The sequence below is a fragment of the Solanum verrucosum genome, unplaced genomic scaffold, assembly GCF_900185275.1.
Source record: "Solanum verrucosum unplaced genomic scaffold, falcon-dt-bn FXZP01000102.1, whole genome shotgun sequence".
Taxonomy (NCBI): Eukaryota; Viridiplantae; Streptophyta; class Magnoliopsida; order Solanales; family Solanaceae; genus Solanum; species Solanum verrucosum.
This window is the reverse complement of record NW_026019930.1, coordinates 1,408,179-1,433,355: the sequence shown is the minus strand read 5'-3', so window position 1 is coordinate 1,433,355 and position 25,177 is coordinate 1,408,179. Positions and strand designations below refer to the sequence as shown.

Here is a 25,177-nt window from a genome sequence, read left to right as displayed (position 1 = left end):
GTGAATAATAAATACACATCAATATGTTAACTTAAGCTAGTGAATTTTCAACATCATCTCAACTAATTGAGCTCTTCAACATCTCTACCAACATTTCAGGAGGAGAAAGTTTTTATGTTTCTCCCCTCGGGATTCTATGATCTCTTCAATATCATCTCAAGGAATTTACTATTAATAATATTACCGAGTGTGAAGTTAAAGAGTACAAGCTACTCACATATAACAGTCGACCCCCAAAGATGTTTGCTTAAAAATAGGTGCTGCACCTTTCCATTGTTTTCAGTACACATCCTCGTGTTGTTTAGGAACAATGCATGGACACAGTATTCAGCTAATAAGATGAAGATAATCAAACATTCCAGGTTTGGCTAAGTCATGATGATGTCAGATTTGATGCACTCGTGAATTTGCGGAAGAACCACATGTGAAATCTGGGTGGTCAACTGAGGTCACAAACAACTCAGCATTTGGAGCCTCTAATTCGAGAATAACCTAGATGCAGGACAAGAAATGTAATTGCATGAGAACTTCTGGAGGTTTATTCATCTTACAACATCTACAAATTAGAGGAGCCTGAAAAAATTAGTGCACCTAGACTAAAATATTAATGTGGGACAATAAAGCAGGTTAAATTTGGAAATTCAATTGATTCTCGAAAAAAAAAAAGATCCAGGAATTTACTATTTTTTTGCCATCTTATTCCCGTGTCACCTTTAATCCGAGATATAGAGAAGGAAAGCAAGATGAATTCCAGTAATTCTTAATGACATACCACGAGATTTTTTCCTTCTTGCAGGATCGGAGCAGGAACATAAAGGTTGCACTGGGGTCCAAAGGACTGCAATAGAGACAAACAGAAAATTCCATTTTGAAAAATGAATTAATTTCAGAATTTTATTATCTGACCACTAAAAGAAATATTTATGAAACTAAACAAATAATTTACCGGCCAAAACCTTCCTAAATTAAATCCATTGATAAATGCAACCCCTTTACTCCAGCCACGAAAAGACAAAAAAGTGTCTTTTACTTCATCAACTGTAAGATGACCAGTGTAGAAAGCTGGCGCTGGATGATAATCTGCAAAAGAATGAATACTGTCACTATCCACCATTCTCTTGCACTGTGCTGAATCTTCAACTGTATGAGAACTTGCACACAAAACTCTACTATTCACCAACATTTTTAAATAATAAATCCAGACTTACTTCGTTTGTTTTTCAGTTTTATCAGCACAGATTTTCTAAGGTCGGTGTATGCATCTGAAATAACAGAATTATTCTTTTGATCCTCATTTAGGTTGTGAAAAGGAATCGGCAACATTTTCCACTTCTGCAACGGTTTACCATCTAAATAAACAGGAGAGAGTATACCCTGCAAATCAAGTTCAAAATTTTATACCTTTGTGATTATGAGGAAGAAGTCAGAAAAGAGAAGCGGGAAAAAATAGAAAGGCAACGCAACTTGCCAAAACTAAAAAAATGAAAGGAAGATGTGCTGAACAGCTGAAGTAGATTAACAGTACCTATAGTGGAAATGCAAAAGTTACATTATTCTTGTAGAAAATTATTTAGATGTGAGTGTGGCATCTCCACTGGATTTGGTACGCCCAAGATCTCTTCAACAAGTTTTGGTGATTGGGTATTTGAGTTGAGTTAAATACACACACACCAAATATTACACTATAAATACTTTGGAATTACACAAGATAATTTATGAATAAAAGATTACAAAGAATTTATACGAGCATTAATTTAATAATGTCAATTAATTTCCAAAAACATATGTTTATATACGCAGTGATATACATCTTAACACTCATACTCATGGTCCTATCCATATCCCCAAATCTTAAAATTTAGGTTATGACAAATCCAACTTTGAGATCCGCACCTGTGTCGGGTTCTCACATCCATATCCGTACAACATAGATTTTGTTACAGTTGATTGTTTTTAATGAAAAATAGAGTTGAGTTATTTTTCATCTTTCAAGGCCTTTGTGCTGAAATTTGTAATCAATTTGGTATTTATATTAAGAAAATTACTCAGATGATAATGCACCCGAGTGTTATGCAGCACTTTTCTCATCTTCTATGTCTTCCAATGGTATTTTGTATCTATCATCTTGTGCATATACTCCTCAACAAAATGGAGTTGCCCAATTAAATAACAGGATATTGAAACAGTTTATACTTCACTTATTCATGGTCTATGTTAATGTTGTACACGCTACAAATGTTCAGCCTGGGAGTAAGGGGGATTCCACTGGCTGAGGGGGTAAGGGCTGTAACTTCTATATAAAGTCGAGGATAATTTTCACCTCATGGACTTTCAGTGTCAAGTCCACAATCCATTTTCTTCACATATAGAACACAAAGAAAGTGTTCTCATAACTCACTCATGCAAAAGTTAACATAACTCAAGCTTTTCTTAAGTAGCACAATTGGGTGATGTTTATATTTGATCATGCAGAACCATGATCTCAAATCCACCAAGACTTTTAAGATCCATATTGTCTTTCTACCATGATTGGATCACTAATGAGACAAGTTGCTTCATAGTTTATTTATAGAGAAAATACATAGAAATCCCATTAAACTATGACTCTTTTTGAAAAAGACACTTAAACTTTGCGGGGGTCCTAATACACCCCTAAACTAGTTTAAAGTGAAATTATTGAACCCTTTTTTGGAATTTAATACAGAGAGTGTATAACACTCACCTGTAGAGCGTGAAAACTAAAAAAAAATTGATTAATCTTTTTTTTGCAATATTTTTTATTAAATATATAAATAATCTTTTATTTTAGTGTTAATTTTTTTTTTCTTTCGTCTCCTTCCTAAGCTTCACCATTGTCCATTGAAGGAGACAATGGCTTCGAGATTTTTTTTTTCTTTTTCTTTCTCTTTCTCCTTTCGTTTTCCATTCAAATTGAATTTTAATAGAGATTCAGTTGTAACTGAATAACACAATCTCAATCCATCAATAAAATCCCTTTTTAATTCGGTCACCGGCAAAAAAATTCATTGACAACTAGCTGATTTCCTTTGTGATAGCGACGATGAAAGATTTATTGTTTCATCCTTAAATTTCTACTCCTTCTTGGTCGGCGGGGGTGAGACCGGCGGGGGTGAGAAGCGCTGGAAAAATGATGCAACGGCAAAGAAAAAATCATATTTCAAGTGACTTCTGATCAATTTCGGGGCTAAAATAATGTTCAAACCAACCAAAAATTATCTATCTGAGCCTGAAGAGAGAATTTATGTTTTAGTCAAATACAACCCATACTGATTTAGAGCAAAAATCAATGCTAAAATCACAAAAAGAATGTTTAATTTGAAAAAAATTAATTTGATAGCAGATTTGATTTCTCAATTTCAATTTTGATTTGGTGATAGACAAAATGAAAATGATGCTGTGGCAACAAGATTGTCAGCTAAGAAGACCCAGCGAAGAAGACCTAAGGCTGAGGTTAAGCAGAATTGAAGAAGGAAATGAAAATATCTAATTAAAACTAAGAAAGAAAGAAAGAAAACAAAAACATAAATAAAAATAAAAATAAAGAATAGAAAATTATATAAAATTGACATGTGGCAAGCAGTAATTGGTGCGTGCATTCACTTTCTTTCTTATAAGTGGAATTGACCAAAAAATGGGATATTTATATCACTTTTAAATTGTTCAATGGGTAGTAGGACCCTTGTAAAGTTTGAATGTCTTTTTAAAAAATGCGTTATAGTTGAATGGGGTAATTATGTATTTCCTCTTATTTATACAAATGAACAAGTTTTAGAAAGTTTTCAGAATTCATGGGTAAACTGTGCCCCCAATACCTCAGATGACTACAGAATTAGATGTAAACTATTCTGAACTTACCTTCTTGTCAAAAATGTATTGCCCATAATTTATACGCCCCATATTTTCCACCTGTAAAACAAGGGAATAACAAAGTAGCAGACAAATAAATCAGATGAGATTTGCTGTCATCATTCATTAGTAGCAAACTGAAATGTGAAATTTTTTACTGAATATGGCAATTGCTTTGGAAAATGATACAGTTTGTTCATTTTCCTTTTTCCTCTTCCCTTTTTGGAGAAATGGCTCGGTTACAGAAACTATGCAGTTGTTCCTTTTCATTGAAGTTCACTTACATGTATAGGTTTGAACAGTTAATGGTATCTTTCCAAGTTATAGTAGCACAATGGACCATTTTCCCTCTATTTTCTCATTGCCCATCTACATCCATCCTCTACTTTCTCTTGTTTCCTTTTTCCTTTTCATTGTTTCGTCTCCCCTCCACTCTTCCTCCCCCTCTCTTTAACCCATGCTGCCCCCGATTTCCCTTTTCATCTTTTTTTAAGAGATTTCCCTCCTGTTCTTTCTCTATCAATATTTCTCAAACTCTCCCACTCTGGCTGGAATCTCCTTCCACCAACGATTAGTTGAATTTCTTTGTTCATCCACTCTCCTTTTTTTTTCGTTTTCTTTTTTTTTTTTGCTTCACAACCACTACACATGAGGAAAAACAGAAACTGTAGAGAAAGCACAAAAGAAGGAGAAAGGAGATCAATAGGGAAATTGGGACGAAAGAATATTATCAAGGAAAAAAAAACTACTGGGAATAGGATCCATCATAGTTATTTCTCTTAAAAGTTTCCAACAAAACAATAGAATTTTATGAAAATAGATCATTTTCTTTGGTGTTTTTCTGACAAAACACATTAGGGAACATGCCGAGGACACCAAGAAGGAGAAGGGAGAGATGAAGAAGGGACTTTCTTCGGTCAGCTACTTCGCTGAAAACTTAAGGAGAACCGTGCCAAAGCTAGTTTCGAAGAGACAAGAGGGAGTTGCTCGGATGGTAAGTACCCCTCACTTCCAACCCTAAGGTTGTGAGTTCGAGTCTCCAAGGGATAAAAAAAACAAAAAAAAAACTAGTTTCGAAGAGATTAGGGGGGTAAATTGATTCAAGAAAAACATTCACTGAGAAAGGTGCTATAGGATGAGGAATTTTCAGGCAGTGATACTTCTCGAGGTGTGCTAGTCACCTCGAAAAGTGTGATTACAAGAAGGGAATAATTCCAAAACTCCTAAGAATTCCACTATCTATACATTGTTCTTTACACCAAAAACATAGAAAGGTAATACAATTCCATTTGCTCTTTTGTATGGAGTTTGATCTATCTTCAAAAATTCTTCCATTTCTCTCCTTCCATATATTCCAGCATATGCATGCTGGTATAGTTTTCCAACACCTTTTTTGACTTTTTCATCCTATTAATTCCTAATCCTAATATTTCTTCACAATATGGGAATATAACAGCAGAAGAACACCGGTTGGTATGAAAAGGAAATTCTTGCATGTATACAAACGACATTCTTACTGATCCTGTGGACTGTGTCATTGTTTTGTTTTTATATTTGGAGCACACAGAGATTATTGTGTTACAGATGATTGGATAATTTACTGATAAGAACTCCTTTTTCTAACGTCCTTTTAATTGTATACCCATTGTAAACCAGTTCACCCTATTTCATTACAATCCTCTAAAAATGCAGCATTGGTTGCGGATCTGTGCTTTATTTTTCTGAAAGAAGTTGCTTAACACATATCAAAATCAACAAAAATTCTATCTTTGTAATTTACAGTAAAGTCTATCTCCAGAAAGGATTGCAGCATAACTCAAAAGCCTTGCTAGAAATGAAGAACAGAGAGTGCTATTTACCAGTATATAAATTCTGCTATCCGAAGTACATTGAGTATGAGGAAGCCTGATTGAAGTATTTGACCATCTAGCTACAGTGCCTACATATTTCGGATTCTCTTCATAGTTATCTGAAGGGCATGAAATGAATACTTGTGCCCTGTCATGCACCTGCAAAATTATATTGAGTCATTCCTTTATAGAGTTGAGACAGTGAAAAAATAAATATAAAATTCATACAAATATTTCCTTTCCTTCTGAATTTTTTTTTTTACAAGTTCAGACCCAAACCCAAAGAGGTTAACACAAACAGTAAGTCCACCTCTACCAATCGGCAAAGATGAGCTAGCTGTCATATTACCGGATGCACAAAGTGTATTGAACATATTATTCTATAGCACAAAGATACAGCTTCTTAGTAAGGAGAAGAAACTCAGGCACTACCTGCATGAATGAGACACAAAGGGATAGCTCTATTCTCATCAGTGAATCTCCAAAGTGGAAGTAGAAAAGAATACAGTTGTTTAAGTGAAAACCATTTACCAGTACTAATTAAATGGAAACTTTCAACCCAGCTCAAGAAAACACACACATGAAAGAAGGCTTTCCAGTGATATGACAAAACCACTTACCTTTGGTATGAATAACAAACTTCCATTAGCTTTTGCTTTGTAATCAGAAACATAAAGCATGAAGCCAAACATCTGAACAAGCAAAAACATTGAAAGAGGTGGATGATATCCTACAGGCACTCAACAAATTCAGAACTATGAATAATGCATCCAATGACAGGAGTGTTTTATACCTGGCCCAAAGACTCCATTGCAAGTGGGTTTTCAGATTCAGTGACACCATCAAAGTATGTGGTATCAACTATGTTAAACAACGATTTAGTCTTCTGCAACTTAATAAGTCCATATGCTTTCTTTTCAGTATTGGAAGGAACTGAAGGAAGAGGTGCTGCAGTATATTTAGCAATCACCCTTCGAAGAGCTGAAAGTAGATAATTAGGTAGCTAACAGAAAATTTTCTTTAAATAAAAGTTGGAAATAGAAAAAATAATATCTCATAGAAGATCAGCAAATTATTTTCATGAAAAAATCGCATTGCATTAAAGTGATGTTTTCTAGGCATAAGGGATATTTAGTTGGTGTCTACTTCAAATTTAAAAAACAAAGTTAAAGCTGCAATGAGCCCAAAAACACTTCTTGGACCAGTTTACACACACTTAGACTATTCCACTGGGTACTAGTTTCCTCCTACCAACACAAGTAGCTTAGGCGGATGGGAAGATATCACTTAACACTTTTTGCCTATGTTAGGATTTGAACCCAAGTATCTATTGGTTTCATCCCACTTCATTGACCACTAGGCCACACCCTTGGGTGCCAATGGACCCAAATATTCTAAACAAACATCTAATTCCTTTTTTTTCCCTGTTAGCTCTAAACAATGTTCTAAGAAATTTCCTCTTCAGACTGTATGAGTCTTCTCATAAGTGACATACGCATGCCTGGTAGTTCTCTGTTGCAGTGTATAACAATAGGAACATATGCCATACTTCTCCTACAAATTCATAATCTAACACGGACAGATTCTTCATCTTTTTCCTATCCTACACTGGATGCAAAGAAATACTTCTTTTTAAATTGTCTAGGTCCTTGGTTGTTATGCTATTAAGAGGAAACAGTTGACGAGATATAAAATAATTTGATCATTCGAGAGAAAAAAGATAGTCATCATTCACTTCCCATGATAGTGTTTTGTCCATGAAAATATAAGTATTTCTTCCTTCTAAGGGAAAAAAAAAAAGAAGAATAGAAAAAGGAGTCCCAAACTGAATAGTAAAAATCTCTTACACCCCTTTGATCCTCTAATCTAGTAAAATTCCAGTCATCCACCAGTGCAAAATTAATTCCATAGAAAGGGACAAGCAGAAAACAAACAAAACAAAAACTTCAAAACACATTAGGCCAATTAGCAGTAAAGTAAGAACTGGTAATATATTATATACAGGTTGCTTCATGACCCAATGGTTTAACCATTGGTACAATTTCAGATAAATGTTCCCATAATAAGTTAAAAGATGACGAAGAAAAACCTCTCTCATGATAAATTAAAGCAAGAGTACATGTATATACTCAGATTAGTACACCTTGATATTTTGGATTGTCTATATCTCCAGATTCTTTGATAGGTGCATCCTGAACAAGATGGTTTTCAGTTTGATTATGATAGAGCAACAAACTTTAACCGAAAAATATTAGAAACTTCCTCACATAATCATAGGATGTAAGATCAGGCTTGTAATCAGTCTCATCTGCACCAGTATTTGCACCACTGTAGAACCCGAAATTTGTTCCACCATGTGCCATCTAGGAGAAAAAGTATAAATTGGCTTGGTATCAGGAAATGGTATGTCACTATGGTAAAAGAAGAATTAGAAACTCACGTAGAGCACAGCTGATCCATTTTTTGACAAGATCCTTTCTAAGTAAGATGCTGTTACAGTTGCATCAGTATTTGCAATATGCTCTCCCCAGTGCGTGAGCCAACCAGTGTAGAACTCCCTAGATACCAAACTTATCAACATCATCTGTAGCATCTGATGTGAGATAGAAAAGGAACAAACAAAAAGACACTAACGTTGAAAGCGGTGGTGATTTTCCTGGTGCATTGAACTCTTTCTGCAACTTAAAGTTGGGCCATGGATCATCTCCAGTTGAAAAATCGACAGCTAAAATTAAGAATCGGTGATTAGAACAGAGCCAGAAAACTTCCAAAGAGAAAAATAACACATTATGAAGGCAGACAGATTTTCTAAAATATATTTACCAATTAAAGTATCCTCGCATAATTGTTTTAGGAGGCTACTTAATATCTTTAATTATCAAATAGCTATTATCACGTGCACAAACCACATTGATCGAAATGGTAGCACCTTTACTTGGTTCGAATTGGTAAGTTTTACAGGTTGTTATTAACTGCTACCTGAAAAGACAGCATCTCCAGGAATAGTCCCTTTGTTAAGATTTTCTCTTGAACCTCCATCGGTTGTATATCTGTTAACCATCAGGTAGTCAATATAATAAACTCCAGAACAAAAACGGAGGTAAGGTATAGTATATAAAAACCGAGCCGTAAAAGATATTTCCTGTATCAAGCATGTTCAAGGAAGAAGTGACATTAAATTCAGGGAGAAATCAGACATACACACACATGCAACAACAACATACCCAGTTGATCCCACAAGAATCTGAAGATACACACACACACATGGAAAGAAAAAAATTGAAAGGCTAGCACCAAGCAACTTTATTACACTTCTGAGAAAGTTTAAGTCAAAAGAGAGGAAATAACCAAGATGAGTTGATTTTTGTCTTTTCATTTCTTGTGCAAAGAAATTATGTAGAGGATGCAGAAACATTTTTTGACTCCTAGTAAGTTAAACAAGACCTTCTGTAATCGTAAATATTGATAGCAGCACCAAGTTGGTGCTGATGAATATAATGTTACCTTTCTCACAAAAAAAAGAAGAAGAAGAAGAAAGGAAACAACCAAGTGCATAACATAGACTTACAGAATAACATCATCTCCAAGGTGTCTGCGGGCTATCCTCACTAAGTGATGCAGGTAGGCCTTGTCATCTCCGTATGAACCAAATTCATTTTCTATCTGTCCCATTTTCACCATTCAGTGTAATCAACAACTATTGGCTTATACAAAAACTGAAATATGGTAGAAAGAAAATCATGGAATGCCAAGTACTCCGTCATGTGATAAAATTAAAGTACATACCCTTCATATCTCCTCTGTGGATTTTAATAATGAAACTTGAACCTATCATTTACTCATATTGTTACTCGAAAATTAAGGTCAAATGTGACGCATGGGTTTTGAAATCTACCACTTACTAAGACAAGCAATGGGGTTTCAGATGGTTGGTAGAATACATGTCATATTTTAGCTCTGTAGATTCCAACTTTGCCAAAACAATGTTTCATTATAGGAGACTAACACAATTCCAATAGACTGTACAAGACATTCCATTTATGCTTGACTATTAACATATTCAGGCTCCTATGATCCTTGATCAATGTCAAAGTGAGATATTTCGCTGGGCAGATCATAGCAATTACAGATAACAGATCATATTTGGTCAGAACTTACAGCGCGTAGCTTTACTATTACATTTTGCTATAACCTATCATCCTAGATGTGGAGTTGCATTTAACTGGATTAGTAGCTAGGTTATATTGAAGCCAGCTTTATGAAGTGCAATTCACCTGAACCATTATAATAGGGCCGCCATTTTTGTAAGCATAAGAGACTATCTTCGGCAGCAAAATTCCCCACCATCTTTCAACCTGTATCAATATATAAGTATGTAAATATCACTAAAAAATGAGCAAATGAAGCAGAAAATGCAAAAAAAGTTGCCATTTTGTTCTTTCCTTTTCTTTTTTTTATTATAAGAAAGCTAAAGTGCAAGTGCATGGCCTAGTTTACGAGCTTATGATGAAAAGCTACTCTATATTTTTTGATGACAAGGGAAACCCACAGCCGCTACCCTTTGGGTGCACACAGGGTAAAACTCCCGCTCCTATGCAATAGCTCGCAAACCACATAGGAGAGGTAACACGCACTAGGCAAGCCCGGTGTGACAAGCTCGACCCAGAAGGCAAACCCCTTGCTTTCGCTGGCCAAGGGTTTCGAACTTGAGACCTCCAACATGGAAGTCCCAAGCCCAAACCACTGGGCCACCCCGAAGGATAAAAAGTTACTCTATATTGATAGCTCTAAGGCCGCAAAAGCAATTATGGAAGTTGTTTAGTTACAATTTTGGTGTCTAAACGACTGTACTAACGTTGTGATCCTACATTTGATAGCATGACAGCGTTCAAAGGCCGTTCGGGAAGGAAATGCTCCGGCGAAGTGATTTGGAGCGCGCACGGTCGGCCTAAAGGTAGGCTATGGCTTCCTTTCTATTAGATTGATCTTAATTGTGTAAAAGCATGTGGATTGGGAGCGGGTACCAATTTCTTACTTTACTTTGATTAGATACCTTGTGTTAGGATCGATTGGCCATATTTCGGGTGTGGTACCATGTTAGTAGAATTGCATGCTTATGTGTTAAGTGTTGTTGTATGTTTTGTTCATCGTCAACTGTGAGCATGATGTCTTTAGTCTAGGTTAGGCTAGTGTTGCCTATTGTGTGCTTTCTTTTCATATCTATGTCTAGATTCAATCATTTCTTATTGTTTTTACCCTTTTTGCTCAGTCGGCCTTTGATGCCTACTGAGTACCTGTTGTTTTGGTACTCATGCTACACTCTGCATCTATTTCGTGATGCAAGTCCCAGTACCAGTTACCAGCGGTGATCAGTTCCAGCCTTTTTTTACAGTTGTGAGCACTTGGCGTTTATCTTGTCTCCTTCCTTCGTTTTAGCTAGTCTTAATACTTTTTGAGACACGCTTTGTTGTAGGCCACTTTTGGGAAATGTTCTCTTTATTAGAAAGCTCTGTACTAGTGACTTCCAAGTCCTGGGAGGGATTTCTGTATATATTTATTTTGGTTTGCTTCCATCTTGTTGCCCTTTTTTTAGATTATTGTTTTCGCTAGTTTCTACTCTTACGCTCATTACTTGATGTTCTGGGTTATGGGTTAGCTTACCTTCTGGTGGGGTATGGTGGGTGCCATCATAACTCGAGAAATCGGGTCGTGACCAGTTGGTATCAGAGCTCGGATCAAATAAAGCCAAGGCGGCTGCTGGCATAAAAGAATCGTACCTGTGATCACATCGTTCGATGCCTCAGCCCTCGCTGGAGCTTCACAGAAATGGCTATATCCGCCTCTGCCCTGACCATCAAACCTACTACCTGACCTGCCTCCCCAGAGACCACCCCGTATACCCTGATGATAGCCTCTACAGTCCTGACCCTGACCTCTAACTGGAGGTGCCGGTAAAGATGCCTGAGAAGCGGGAGCAATCCGACTATGTTGAGGGCAGTCCCTGGCCCAATAACCCATCTCACCACACTCGAAGCAACCTTGCCGAGGGCGACTCCCAAAAAACCGACCACCATGACCTGAAGGACCTGACTGAAACACCTCACGGCCCTGACTCAAACCAACCACCATCTGATGCCTGAAGAGAGGCCGGCTAGACTGACCCTGTCGAAATCGTCGCCCGGTCCTGTCATGATAATCCCTAGGACCTGGGTGGGAGTCGTTGTAGCTGCCCTCGTTTCTAGCCCTCTTCTCGCTGCCCCCTTGGGCCCGCGATGAAGATGCTCCATAGTACTAGCACGGTCAACTACGTCTAAAAAGGATCGACCCACAGAAACCAAGAACTGGGTCTCAAACCGAAGTTGTAATCTCAACCCACGAAAAAAGCACGTGACGCTCTCCTCCTTTGTAGGCGATATCATTTCCGCATGACGGGAGAGCTCGTGGAACCTAGTCTCATTCTCTGCCACTAACATGAAGCCCTGGTCCAACCTACAAAATTGATTCCCTGAGTCGGTCTCTGACGCTACGAGGGATAAACTTGGCCAAGAAGGCCTCGAAAAACTCAACTCATGATATCGGTGGAGACCTGACTGGCCTGATCTGCATGAACGTGTGCCACTATCGCCTGCCTGTCCCGTCTAGCTGGTAAGCGATGAAGTCGGCCCCTCTGGACTTCACTAGACCCAAAGTGCGAAGCCTCTCACGGCAAGTAGTAAGAAACTCGTGGGTATCCTCACCCACAGCCCCAAAAAACCTCGGTGGTGTCAACCTGAGAAACACACAAAGCATCTTCTGGTCCTCGAGCGACATAGGTTTGTCCGCTGCCAAGAGTTGTATTCACTCAGGTGGTACCTGGATCTGACGTGCCCTCACTGTAGGCTGATCCTGCGGTACTGGTGCTGGTGTAGCTGGGGTTGTGGGTGAGGATACCCACGAGTTTCTAACTACTTGCCGTGAGAGGCTTCAGACTTTGGGTCTAGCGGAGTCCAAAGGGGCCGACTTCATCGCTTACAAGCTAGACGGGCCAGCCAGGCATTGGTGGCGCACATTCATGCAGACCAGGCCAGTCGGGTCTCCACCAATATCATGGGTTGAGTTTTCTAAGGCCTTCTTGGCCAAGTTTATCCCTCGTACCGTCAGAGACCGCCTCAGGGATCAGTTCTGCACTGCAGGTTAGAGCAGGGCTCCATGTTAGTGGCAGAGTATGAGACTAGGTTCCACAAGCTCTCCCGTCATGCGGAGATGATATTGCCTACAGAGGAGGAGAGGGTCAGGTGCTTTGTCAGTGGGTTGAGATTACAGCTTCGACTTGAGACCCAGTCCTTGGTTTTTGTGGATCGATTCTTTTTAGACGTAGATGACCATGCCACTACTATGGAGCATCTTTGTCGCAAGGCCCAAGGGGGCAACGAGAAGAGGGCTAGGCATGAAGGCAGCTACAATGACTTCTACCCCAGGTCTAGAGATTATCATGACAGGACAGGGCGACAGTTTCGACATGGTCAGTCTAGTTGGCCTACCCAGGCATTTTTTCAGACATCAAATGGTGGTCGGGGTGAGGTGGGTTCGAGTCAAGGCCGCAAGGTGTTTCAGTCGAGTTCTTCAGGCCATGGTGGTCGTTCTCCTGGGAGTCGCCCTCAAAAGGGTTGCTTTGAGTATGGTGAGATGGGTCATTAAGCCAGGGACTGCCATCAGCATAGTCGGATTGCTCCCGCTCCTCAGACAACTCCCCCAACTTTACCAACTCAACCAGCACCTCCAGCTAGAGGTCGTGGTCAGGGTCAAGACTATAGAGGTAGTCATCAGGGTATATGAGGTGGTCCCCGGAGAGGCAGGTCAGGTGGTAGGTTTGATGGTAGGGCAAAGGCGGACATAGTCATTTCTATGAAGCTCCAGCGAGGGCGGAGGCTGAGGCATCGGACGATGTGATCACAGGTACGATACTTTATGTCAGCAGCCCGCCTTGGCTTTATTTGATCCGGGCTCTGATACCAACTTGTCACGAACCGATTTCTCGAGTTATGATGACACCTACTATACCCCACCAATAGGTAAGCCAACTTGTAACTCAAAACATCAAGTAATGAGCGTAAGGGTAGAAACTAACAAAAACAATAATCTAAACAAAGGACAACAAGGCAGAAGCAAACCAAAATAAATATTTACAAAAATCTCTCCCGAAACCTGGAAGTCACTAGTACAAAGCTTTCTAAAAGAAGAGAACAAGTCCCAAAAGTGGACCACAACAAAGTGTCTCGAAAAGTAATAAGAGTAGCTAAAACAAAGAAGGAAACAAGAAAAACCCAAAACGTCAAATGCTCACCCTCATTTCCGAATCACAGCTACAAAAAAGGTAAGAACTAATTACCGCTGGTAACTGGTACTGGGACCTGCATCACAAAGTAGAAGCATAGTGTAGCATGAGTACCAAAACAACCGGTACTCAGTAAGCATCAAAGGCCGACTGAGCTTTAAAAACAATAAGAAAGGATAAAATCTAGACACAGAGAGATCAAAGCGGATATGAAAAGAAAGCACACGATCATACCAGAAATAAACTAAGTACAACTAAACTAAACCTAATTGGACCCCTATAAGCTCAGAAGGTACACTCGTGCACAAGGTTAAATAAAACCTGAACGGACCCCTATAAGCCCAACAAGTACACGAAATAGCTAAGTCTAATGAGACAGAAGAAAATCGGGATTCCAACCAAAAGTAACCAAGATAACCCATCAAACTCCATCTAGCCAGCAGTGCACTCCCAACCCAACTAGAAAGAGTGACCTCGAGGGACCCAACCAGACAATCCACTCCCAGCCCAGCTAGAAAGAGGGACCCGGGGGTGAGGTAAATATCGCAAATCGTCCTATTATGTAGTCAGCTCCCAACCCAGCTAGAAAGAGCGACCCGGGGACACCCAGCCAGCAGCACACTCCCAGCCCGGCTGCAAAAGAGAGGGCTTGGGACGATCGCCAAAATCACCGAGTCCACCTAGCCAGCAATACGCTCCCAGCCCAGCTAGAAAGAACGACCCCGGGGTGATGATTTCTCTAATAGGATCCAATCAAGCAACAGCCATCGTGGAACGCCGTCCACTCCAAGAAATCATAGAAAAGGCTCCAAAAACTAGAAAATCGCATAACTACCAAACGAACAACCAAGTGACCGAATTGTCAGTTCCAGCAAGTTGTAAATGACTTGGGGTCGCTACGGGAATGTTCTAAACTACACACATCAGGCAAAAAACAAAAGTGATCAGGAGGGTCATTACAATTGTACACTTGGAATCCCTTGGACAATGCATAGTTCATCACAACAAGAGTGTGAGCTCCTATACAAGCCTAATCTGGTCAGAATTTGACTTGTGGATGTGGGATTTTGAAAGTCTTGTGTAGCATATAAGACCACAAAGAAATTCATAAGCAACTAAATCAAGTCGTATTAGAAAACATACCAAATTAATGAAAGCAGGATCTGATGATCTAAGTCTTACAGCAGGTTCAATTGTAAGTAACCAAGCAGGGAAACCCCCAAAATCCCACTCTGCAGCAAGAAGTAAAAAATATTCTGGCATAAAACACATCATAAACATTTCCAAAAGATAAGCTCATGCAGCAAAATATGGAAAAAGTAAATCAGTGATATCCAATAATTACCTACCTTATTTATGTAAGTACACATGGAGAAGCTTATTGAAGTTATACATGAGAACATTGTCAATTCACCTGTAGAATGAAGTAGGTACGATATGGTTTTTCATGTCCATCCTTACAAAGGATGATTTCTCCTTGAGCCTTTTTGTTTGTAAGTAATATCTCCTTAAGCCTTCTATGGTATATATGAGTTAAGGAGATTAGAGTCCCTTTGACAGTTAGAGAACCCTTTCCGGAAGATCTAGAGTTTATCTTTTCTTCCTCTTTTCTTCATCCAGATTTTTTTTCAATTTGTAAAGGCGTACTACAGAATTTTGCTACTTGGTTAAAGATACTTGCAATCTTTGAGCCGTGCATAGTTTTTCCTGGGTTATTGAATAGAAAATGTTAAAAGAACTCTCTAGACCTACGGCGGCAGTATACAAATACAGATTCTACACATTCCCTTTACTCAAAAAAATTAACATTCTACGAATTAACATTGACAAAGAGGGATTTTACCCGTTCCCTATACTCAAAAGAGTTAACATTTTACGAACATACATAGACTTACTGAGATATTCACTCTTACACAGAGAAGAGGTTTAGTTTTTCCCAATAAACTTTATGGATCTTGGTCCTTCCTCCAACATTTCACAAGTGAAACAACTTACAGCTACTACAATTATAATATATCAGAACTGAGGTTATATTCAATTAGATGACGGAGGTGAACTTTAGGAAAAACTTTATTCACAAGTGACTAGATAACTTCAAAGTTGTAGAAGTCGTGGCTAACCTGCACAAATATAAGGCCCAACTCGGAGCATCACCAGGAGATCCAATTTCTGACATAGATTGAGGAATGAAAAGATATCTGCTATTCCTTTAAAAACAAGTTGACCTTCCCTTGGTTCGTGCAAATTCCATGGGACATATGTTTGAATGGTATTCAAGCCCAATGCCTTTGCTCTCAGCAGTCGATCTTCCCAGTACTAAAGCGAGTATTTATACATCAATATCTCAATTCAAATTGATATTACCAAGCTACAAAATAGAACATAACTTACAGATAAAAGAAACTTCATTTGTCAGCTTTCACCACTCTTTGAAGGACTTAAAAGTGGAAGTTTGACTTTCAACTTAATGTACACCCATGAACTATTACTACAAGTTTTGTCAACATGTTTGATGTACAACAACAGAAGCAACTCAGAATGGCATTTATGGTGTTGTTTTTATAGGTAAGTTGTACAACACTATAATGGATTTCAAAGAACATTTAAATGGAAAGAACATAATTCCTTTTAGATGAGACAACTTGTCAAATTCCGCGTAAGAGAAATTCTGTATGCATGACTGTCATCATGACATCTACTTCCTCTGCCTCAAATACAAAATTCAACTTTCTGAAAATAGGACCCAGTAACTATTGCCTTAGAATGCATGAATGATTCTTGGATTTGAATCTGGCAGAGTTTCACATGGCATGGAGTTTAAGAAAGACGGCTTTTGAAATTTGTGGTCTAAAACAATCCCTAGACATCTGTGTGACTATAAATCATCTCATTAAGATTAAACTAAGAAGATTATTTTTTTCCAAATAAGGAAATATGGTATTCGTTTTGGGACACATTAAGAAGGAAGGTATGCCACATAATTGGGATGAAGAGACTATATGATTTATGCAGAATCTGCACCAAATGAAATTATTTTCTCTGGACAGATTACTTCAGTACTAGTGTTACCTTTCCATCATCATTTTCCTAATATAGAGTTCATCAAGAGCATATGAAGTTAGCTATCAATTAAGTTTCGTTCACTTCAAAGGAGCACTCTATTTTTTACATCTGTGTATGCGCGGGTGTTTCAACAAGATTATACACTATGATCAGAAATATTCAGCTATGAATATAAAACTCATGGACTGAAGTACCTCTGGAAGAACCCGAAAATAGTGCAAGTCCCCGCCAATGATCTGAAAAGGCTTTCCATCTTTCCAGAACATATCATCTGCAATCTCAAATTTGTTCTTATCACCCTGCCAATTTAAAGAAGCATGCAACTTCTGAATGAGCGTTCTAGCAATATATACAAATGAAGTACAGTTAATCAATCAGCTATACCTCAATCCTAAACTACTCCAGAGTCCAGACAGACCTTGTATCCTTTCTACTCTTAAAATTCATCATAATTAGACTATTTTTATGCTGATCATTAACCTACTTCAACACACTGAATAAGTGAATATACAAATTAAGTGCAATTGTTCAATCAGCTACACCTCAATCGTAAACTAGTCCAGACAGACCTTGTATCCGTTCTGCTCTACAAAAAATCATCAGAATTAGACTATTTTTATGCTTATCCTTAAACTAAATACACAAATTAAGCGCAATTGATCAATCAGCTACACCTCAATCCTAAACTACTCCAGACAGACCTTGTACCATCTGCTCAATAAAATTCATCAGAATCAGAGTATTTTTATGCTGATCCTTAACCTACTACTACATTGACTAATCCAAATTAACTGCAAATAAAAATTACTCCTAATAAGTCTATTCAAGTTCATATTGTAGATAATCAAAATTTCAACCAAAAGTAGTGGTACTCTTCTCTAACTATTCTTAAAAACTTGAATTAGGTACTTAATAAAGAAGAAAATTTCACAATCATACCATAAAATTAAGTCCGGCGATGTCGGAACGGGAAGAAGAAGACGAGAGAGAAGGAAGCGGAGCAAAGGCAGGTGCGAAAGTTCCGAATGCTAAGAGAGCTAAGAGGAGAATGAAGATCGTCGTTCCGACGCGTCGTTTTTTCACCATTGCCGCCGCTCTGAATCTCAATCCCACTGCTCGGGAACTGGAAATGCCGTTTTTCTTCAGTGCTGTAGTCATTGAAAGTTAAAGAGTCATCTTTGGTGCTGTGCGTTAGGTAAGAAGGAATGATTTATGATTTGTAGTAAATGGTGGTCAAACGTAAAAGTTCACTAGTGTATTCCCTCTATTCTATCTATTTTATTTTTTTTAGTTTATCCAAAATAAATTTATTTTATTTATTTTTAATATGATAATTAAAATTACACAAAGATTCATAGATCATTTTATATTCTTTAAGTTTTAAATTTTTCTTTTTAAGAAAAGTTATATTATATTTAGACGGAAGAAGTAATTAAAAAAATCGAGTAAATTTATCACAAAAGTAACATAATTTGTAGGTTAATTTAAACTTTCTCTAGTTCATAATAAATGAATTTTTAAGACGTTCAAAATAAGTTAATTATTTAATGTTCAAGAAAGTTGTTGAAAATTTTTTCTATTTTTGTCCTTCAATTATATATTTTAGATGATAAATTTGGGAGAGTTAATTATTCATATTTACGATTTTGCATTTTCTATTTTCAAAAATAGTTTGAAAATAATCAAAAGGATAAAAATGGAAAATGATATTCATTTTATTGTAATTTTTTCTCAAACATTACCTGCACCGCCGCACCGGAGAGAAAAGATGCTATCATTAATGAATTTATACATGATATTTTTTAAAATAATTTTTTGAAAAAAGAAAAAAATGGAATTATTCATGTAACCTTGTTTGATCTTAAATTTCACTTTGAGATGTATAAGTTTGATTTCAACAAACAATTCATTAAAGCTTATGAATATTTTAATAGGTCTGCTACAAATTTAATGAATATGAACCGCGAGGAAATAGTTATTAGCACTGAATAACTTTATAAAGTGTAATAGTTTTCACCTAATTTGAACTTTGAAATATATGAACAGAAGTGTGTCATATATATTTTCATAACATAAATGTAAGGTCACTTTTCTTTACCTTGTAATATAAAAATCATTCTACTTTGCTTTGACTATCATAAAACCACCAATAAAAATCATTTTATTTTATTTAGACTATCATAAAAATCATCTGGCAAAATTTTATTGCATTTGATTCATTAAAGGAAAAATAATTTAAATACACAACTTTAAGTTTTTTATTATTTATTTTCCCTATTTTTTAAAAAAATTACTTAAATCCCTTATTTTACTTAAATATCAAATTTGTCAGATACATGATTATTTTTTACTTTCCACGTTTCACCACTCCCTATGTCACTCCTTTTTTTTCTCCCTAAATTCACTCCAATATTTTTTCAGTTACAGATCATTATCCCAAATTGATTTTCAAAAATTTTATCTCTCAATCCAACCCTTTTCAAACTTTGTCCTCTCCGTCATCTCTCCCAAAGTTTGCCATTGTAGCTTTCATCTTCTTCCTTCAATTTTTATTTTGTTTCGATTTCTTCTTCTTAATACATATGGATCCTGATCCTACATCAAATCTTTCTAATACTAATCGAACAATATACGACTCTGATGATGAAAATTGGGCAGAAATTAGATCAAAAAGTTTGCATGACCCATTAAACTTGATTAATCAATCGACCAAAGATATGCCAAAATTGTCTAAACCAAAGGTTGCAAAAACCCCCCAAAAAAGGGGAAGAAAAGCAGCACCCACTATTTCCAGACCTGCATTGCCTAGAGTATGTGTTTTTAATCTTTATTAAACTTGTTTGTGATTTGTATTGTGTTTGATATCGTAGACTGAAATTGAGTGATACATTAATTGGATGTGTAATATTGTTTATTGGGTTAAATCATGATACATTCAAAAACCCTAACTTAGTTTGATACATACTGATTTGAGATTTAGTCGAAACTTATAAAACCCTTATTTTATATGTGTATCGAAAAAAATGATACATGACAAACCCCAATATGAAAAAGAGACTTGTCAAATTTAACAAAAAAATCGTTGATGTATCAGACATAGCATCCTTCTGTATAATGTATCAAGTTTTATAATATGACTCTGTTGAAGTCTGGTAACATGTATTTTTCTATGTATCAACTTGTTTTTATTACGTATCATTACTTGTTGTGTAGTGTGATTTGGTGTTTTTATGTATGTATCATAAAATATGTTATAAAAAAGGCACCATTAATAATATATCATATAGGGCATCCTTCTGTATAATATATCAAGTTTTATAATACGATTATGTTAAAGTCTAGTAGCATGTATTTTTCTACGTATCAATTTATTTTTATTATGTATCATTACTTGTTGTGTAGTGTGATTTGGTGTTTTTATTTAGTATAATTTTCTTTTTCATTTTGCAGTCAATCAAATATGTTATAAAAAAGGTACCAACACATGCCATAAGGTTTGGTGTCCCTTTTAACACAAATTTTTTGGAGGAGTTCCAGAAGTCTATAGGGGATGATGTAATTGACTGTTTAGAGCTACAATTTTTGGACCTTATTTAGGCATTCCTAAATGTAATTTTCAGGGTCAAAACAGTAAATGTTTGTTGTTGTTAGAATTGGAACAAGGCAACTCAAAGGTGCTGCATATTAGGCATGCAAACGGGGTTATCTTGAAATTTGGTATCAAAGAATTTGCAATAATAACTGGTCTTAAATGTAAAGGCAATACCAAAGAATTTGAATACCTAGAATCAACTCCCTGTAGGCTATTCCAAAAATATTTTCCTGGTGCAGTTAAAAGTGTAAGCAAGAATCATCTAGTCCAACGATCTCTAATGGGCAACTGGGAGAATAATCAGGATGCACTCCAAATGGCTATCATGTACTTTCTCTATACATTCATTTTGGCTCAAACTGGTGATTCTTTAATATCTGGTAACGAATTTTTAATGGTTGAAGATGGTAGATATCAAGTATATCCTTGGGGACAGATTGCATTCACAAAGCTCATGGATTCACTCCGACAAGATTTTAATCTTAGCGAACAGTTGTATCGGTTATATGGAATGTCTTATGCACTTAACGTATGGACATATGAATTTGCATCCCAATTAAATCCTGAAATTGCTGTCAAAGAACGGAATGTCATCCCTAGAATTTGCAATTGAAGGGTTGTGGCTTTAAAGCCAAAGTTTGAAATGCTTATGACTAGCATTTTTCAAGAGGTAACATTGAATCCCATGTTATATTACATTTCATACATAATTAAGTATATAGTTGTAAGGTTGCAAGTTTGTATTTTTAAAATCATTTTTTTCTGTGTTAGGATACATAATTTTATCTCTTAATATTAAAAAGAAATTGTTTTTCCAGAATGCATGTTTAAACATTGTGCCAACACCGGAGAAACTTGCAGTTTTTGATTTAACTGAAGATGAACATGATCCTCTTTCTTCACACACCACAACATCTGTCAATCCCAAGATAGTTCAACCGAATAACATTGTTGATTTCGATGATTTCTCCACAAGACCGCCCGAACAGTTGTTAAGGAGATCATCTAGAGTGTCTGATACATCATTTCCACCACCACCAAAAAGAAGAAAGAAAGTGGATACACCTAAAACAAAGGTGTCAGAACCCAGTCAGCCAGATCAGTCCAATGTGTCATTAAATCAACCATTTTCTATTCCAGATGGTTCTTCGACACCGGCTGCTAATGTACACGGTTCTGCAGATGCTCAAAAAGTCAATTATGTAATTCTAGATATTGAAGAACTGAAAGATCATTTGAAGAATTACGTAAATAATTATTTTGATTTTATTATTTTTTTCTTTATATTGATTCTAATTGTAGTTGTTGTTTTATAATTTTTTTATAGGTTGACAAGAAATTTGAGGAACTTGTAATCTTGATAAAGGAAAATCACTCGCAGTTGATGCTATCTCGACACAAGGAAAACAACAAAGTTAATCCTCAATCAAGCAATAAACAACCATCTTCACATATACGGATTGATTTTGCTGATGCAGTTGGTGTAGCTGATTTTGAGGTTGGTGTATCTGTTAATGAGGGTGGACATCAAGTTCAGCACATATAGATCATATATATATTTAAGGTGATTCACCGAATCTTCTATCTCATTAATCAGTTATATATTTCAACTTTATATTCATCACTTATGTTAAATAATAATTCAGTAACAATTATGTTAACACCTTTTTTATTATTAAAAATTCAAATATAGATTGATCATAATATCAGTAACCAACAACAAATGAAGCGTGTTTCAACGCTCCAGCCTACATATGAAAGTACTCATGTTGATACTGAAGCAAATGATCCTAAGAAGGTATTGGTATGATCAAAACTTTAAACATTACAATTTTCTTTGATACATTATCCTCTTTTTTATATATATATCATACATAATTAATATAATGGATAACTGATACATACAACATGCTTATATTCAGGATGATAAAGCACATCAAGCCCCACAAGCTTTAAATGAAGTAAACATGGATGAAGATGGTGCTGACACAGTTCAACACAACATCCGTCATTTTATGCCTTTTAGAATAACAGTTGATACATCGGTATATTTATCAATTATGCATCATGACACTAATATTTATTATATGCAATGATACTAAAAAATATAATATCTTATTATACAGGATTCTTCCACATCAACAACAATATTGCCCTCAACTGAAGCAGCAATAGATGCACTTGTATCCGATCTAGGAAAAGTTCCTATTCCTGCTAAACCATTGTGTGTTTACAATCCAAAGGATTTAAATGGCATGCATGATTTGTTGTCTGATAGTCAATTACCCACTGATATTTCAACCATCGAGATTGTTGTTAGAAGTCATTCAAAGAATTCTGCGGCTAGAAACAGGATGCCTTCAAGAATTATTCAATCTCCATACGTGACTTCTTTTGGGTCAAGTGATAAAGGAAAACAGAAATTGGATGACGATGTTCGTATGTATTTTCCATTTGAAGGATGTTGGATTATATATCAACCTTCGTCTAAACTAATTGATGAGTATATGCAGTGGTTAACCAATGGGCTTCTCAAAAATCATGCTAATAAGTAAGTTTTATACATATATTTTGTAAATGTTTGGATTAACTTATTTTGATGTAACCAATTGATAATACAAATATTATCACAGGAAATCATCGGAGGATAAATACAGATCAAAAGCCTCTTCTTTTGAATTTGAGATGATGAATTTTGTTGTTGCATTTTCAATTAACAAGAACTGGTTCTATGCCATGTCACAGCCAAACAAATGTTGGACTGATTAGGTAAAATTCTTAATGAAACAATTTAAGCATATATCAGATACATTGATATAGAACAACATGCTACAAAAAATCATCCTGGATACAATCAAATAAACTATCAAATTAGTATTTGTTTAGATTATCATTTAATGTATTAATTCTATCATAGACCTTTTTTTACAAGTTTCTAATTTTGTTTATCATGTTTTTTATAGCACATCGATGTTGTTTTTTACTACCTCCGTAAAAAATCAAAACTCCGCAACATGAATCAATACAGATACACAACAGCCAACTGCTTGTTCATCTCACACATCAAAAATACCTATGAAAGGTATTACCTGGCTAATGATGATGATCTTATTAGTACCTAAGAACACATTGACCGCGCTTCAGCTGTATCTGTATATGAGAGGTCAATCACTAACATCATCAAAGATTTTGAAATCCCAAATGCTTTACCATGGCATCTTGTAGACGATGTTTCCATCCCAGTTAATTGCGGTGGACAATTTCATTGGGTGCTGGCTGTTGTAAACTAAAAAATAGAGTAATAAGGGTGTATGACTCTTCATTAGGCTCAAGGAAAAAGCAATTACGCACGAGATAAAAATATTGTCTAAAATGCTTCCTTCTTACCTCATGGACAGTGAATTCTTTGAAAAAATTGAGCGAACAAATTTTGTTGATTGTGATGCGTACAAGGACAATAATTATGGTTCACTTTTAGAGGCACAAGTTTCTTTCATGGTTGAATTTGCCCAAGACATTATGCAACAAAAGAGTGACAGCCTGTAAGTATTGTACTTTTATTGTTTTTGAATCATGTATGATTTAAGTTTATAACTGATATTCTGCATTTTTGTAGAGACTGTGGGTTATATGTTGCTACATTTGCGGAGTATCTGAGCGACCAAATCGAAACATCATTAGTTGATTTTCTTCCTGAATACCTACGCAAAAGATATGGAGAATTGTTGTGGAGTTATGGCAGTGAGAAGGCTAAGGGTGCATACGTTAGTGAGAATGATGATCCACCAAAACCTAAGAGTGTAGTCACACAACCACCAGAAGAAGATTTGGTTCATGTAGTGTAGTAATTTTAGTCTGTTTTGATACAGTATGAACCAACATACTTTGCTTATAAAAAGTTAAATTTCAGACACATTATTGCATTACATAAAGAAAAAGTGCAGTATATAACATATATAGTAGCTGATACATGTTTTCATTGTTATTATGTATCTTCAAAGTAATCAGATATAATAACATATTACTAACAAATAGATTTTTGAAACTTTAACGTATATGATTCATTATTTATAACTAATATTATACGTGCAACATAATATATATAGTATATGATACACGATTCATAACTATTGTGTTAAATAAACTGTTTACAAACTTAATTGTTTAATGTATGTATCATAATATATATAGTTTATAATACACGTTTAATAGCTTATTGCTAACATATAGGTTGTGTATGTTTTTATGTAAATGATACAGTAACCAATTAATATATATGATACAACAAACGTTATATAATATGATGTAGGAATTTACTTTATTGAAATTATTTATTATTTATGCATATGATACATTAGCTTATACGTTAACCAACATTTTATTTATAATTGCACCTTAAAATTTATTTATCAGAATTAACATTGATACACAAATCATAACAAACTATTTTTTTGAACAACAATACTTATTAATAACAAAAATGAACAATAC

At 36.0% G+C, this 25,177-nt stretch overlaps 1 protein-coding gene and 1 pseudogene across 2 annotated transcripts in view; one reads left to right on the top strand and one right to left on the bottom strand.

Moving 5' to 3' along the window:
* Positions 1–26: 26 nt before the first annotated feature.
* The window catches only part of LOC125832759 (beta-galactosidase 17), a 48,521-nt gene continuing 23,370 nt past the window's right edge, over positions 27–25,177 (bottom strand). Inside the window, exons 1-19 of one of the 2 annotated variants that reach the window (XM_049511957.1) lie at positions 18,034–18,271; positions 17,289–17,393; positions 16,152–16,347; positions 15,175–15,263; positions 9,992–10,072; positions 9,286–9,380; positions 8,697–8,767; positions 8,352–8,442; positions 8,158–8,275; positions 7,985–8,080; positions 7,861–7,909; positions 6,511–6,698; positions 6,338–6,409; positions 5,727–5,876; positions 3,877–3,927; positions 1,209–1,374; positions 947–1,080; positions 773–838; positions 27–492 (exon numbers count right to left, since the gene is read on the bottom strand). In XM_049511957.1, coding sequence (XP_049367914.1) covers positions 385–492; positions 773–838; positions 947–1,080; positions 1,209–1,374; positions 3,877–3,927; positions 5,727–5,876; positions 6,338–6,409; positions 6,511–6,698; positions 7,861–7,909; positions 7,985–8,080; positions 8,158–8,275; positions 8,352–8,442; positions 8,697–8,767; positions 9,286–9,380; positions 9,992–10,072; positions 15,175–15,263; positions 16,152–16,347; positions 17,289–17,393; positions 18,034–18,252 — 2,145 coding nt within the window. In that variant the 5' untranslated portion in view covers positions 18,253–18,271 and the 3' untranslated portion in view covers positions 27–384. Of the gene's footprint in view, positions 493–772; positions 839–946; positions 1,081–1,208; positions 1,375–3,876; positions 3,928–5,726; positions 5,877–6,337; positions 6,410–6,510; positions 6,699–7,860; positions 7,910–7,984; positions 8,081–8,157; positions 8,276–8,351; positions 8,443–8,696; positions 8,768–9,285; positions 9,381–9,991; positions 10,073–15,174; positions 15,264–16,151; positions 16,348–17,288; positions 17,395–18,033; positions 18,272–25,177 lie in introns of those variants that run through there. The other variant, XM_049511963.1, reaches the window with a different exon arrangement.
* Positions 20,664–24,531, top strand: LOC125831347 (uncharacterized; annotated as a pseudogene).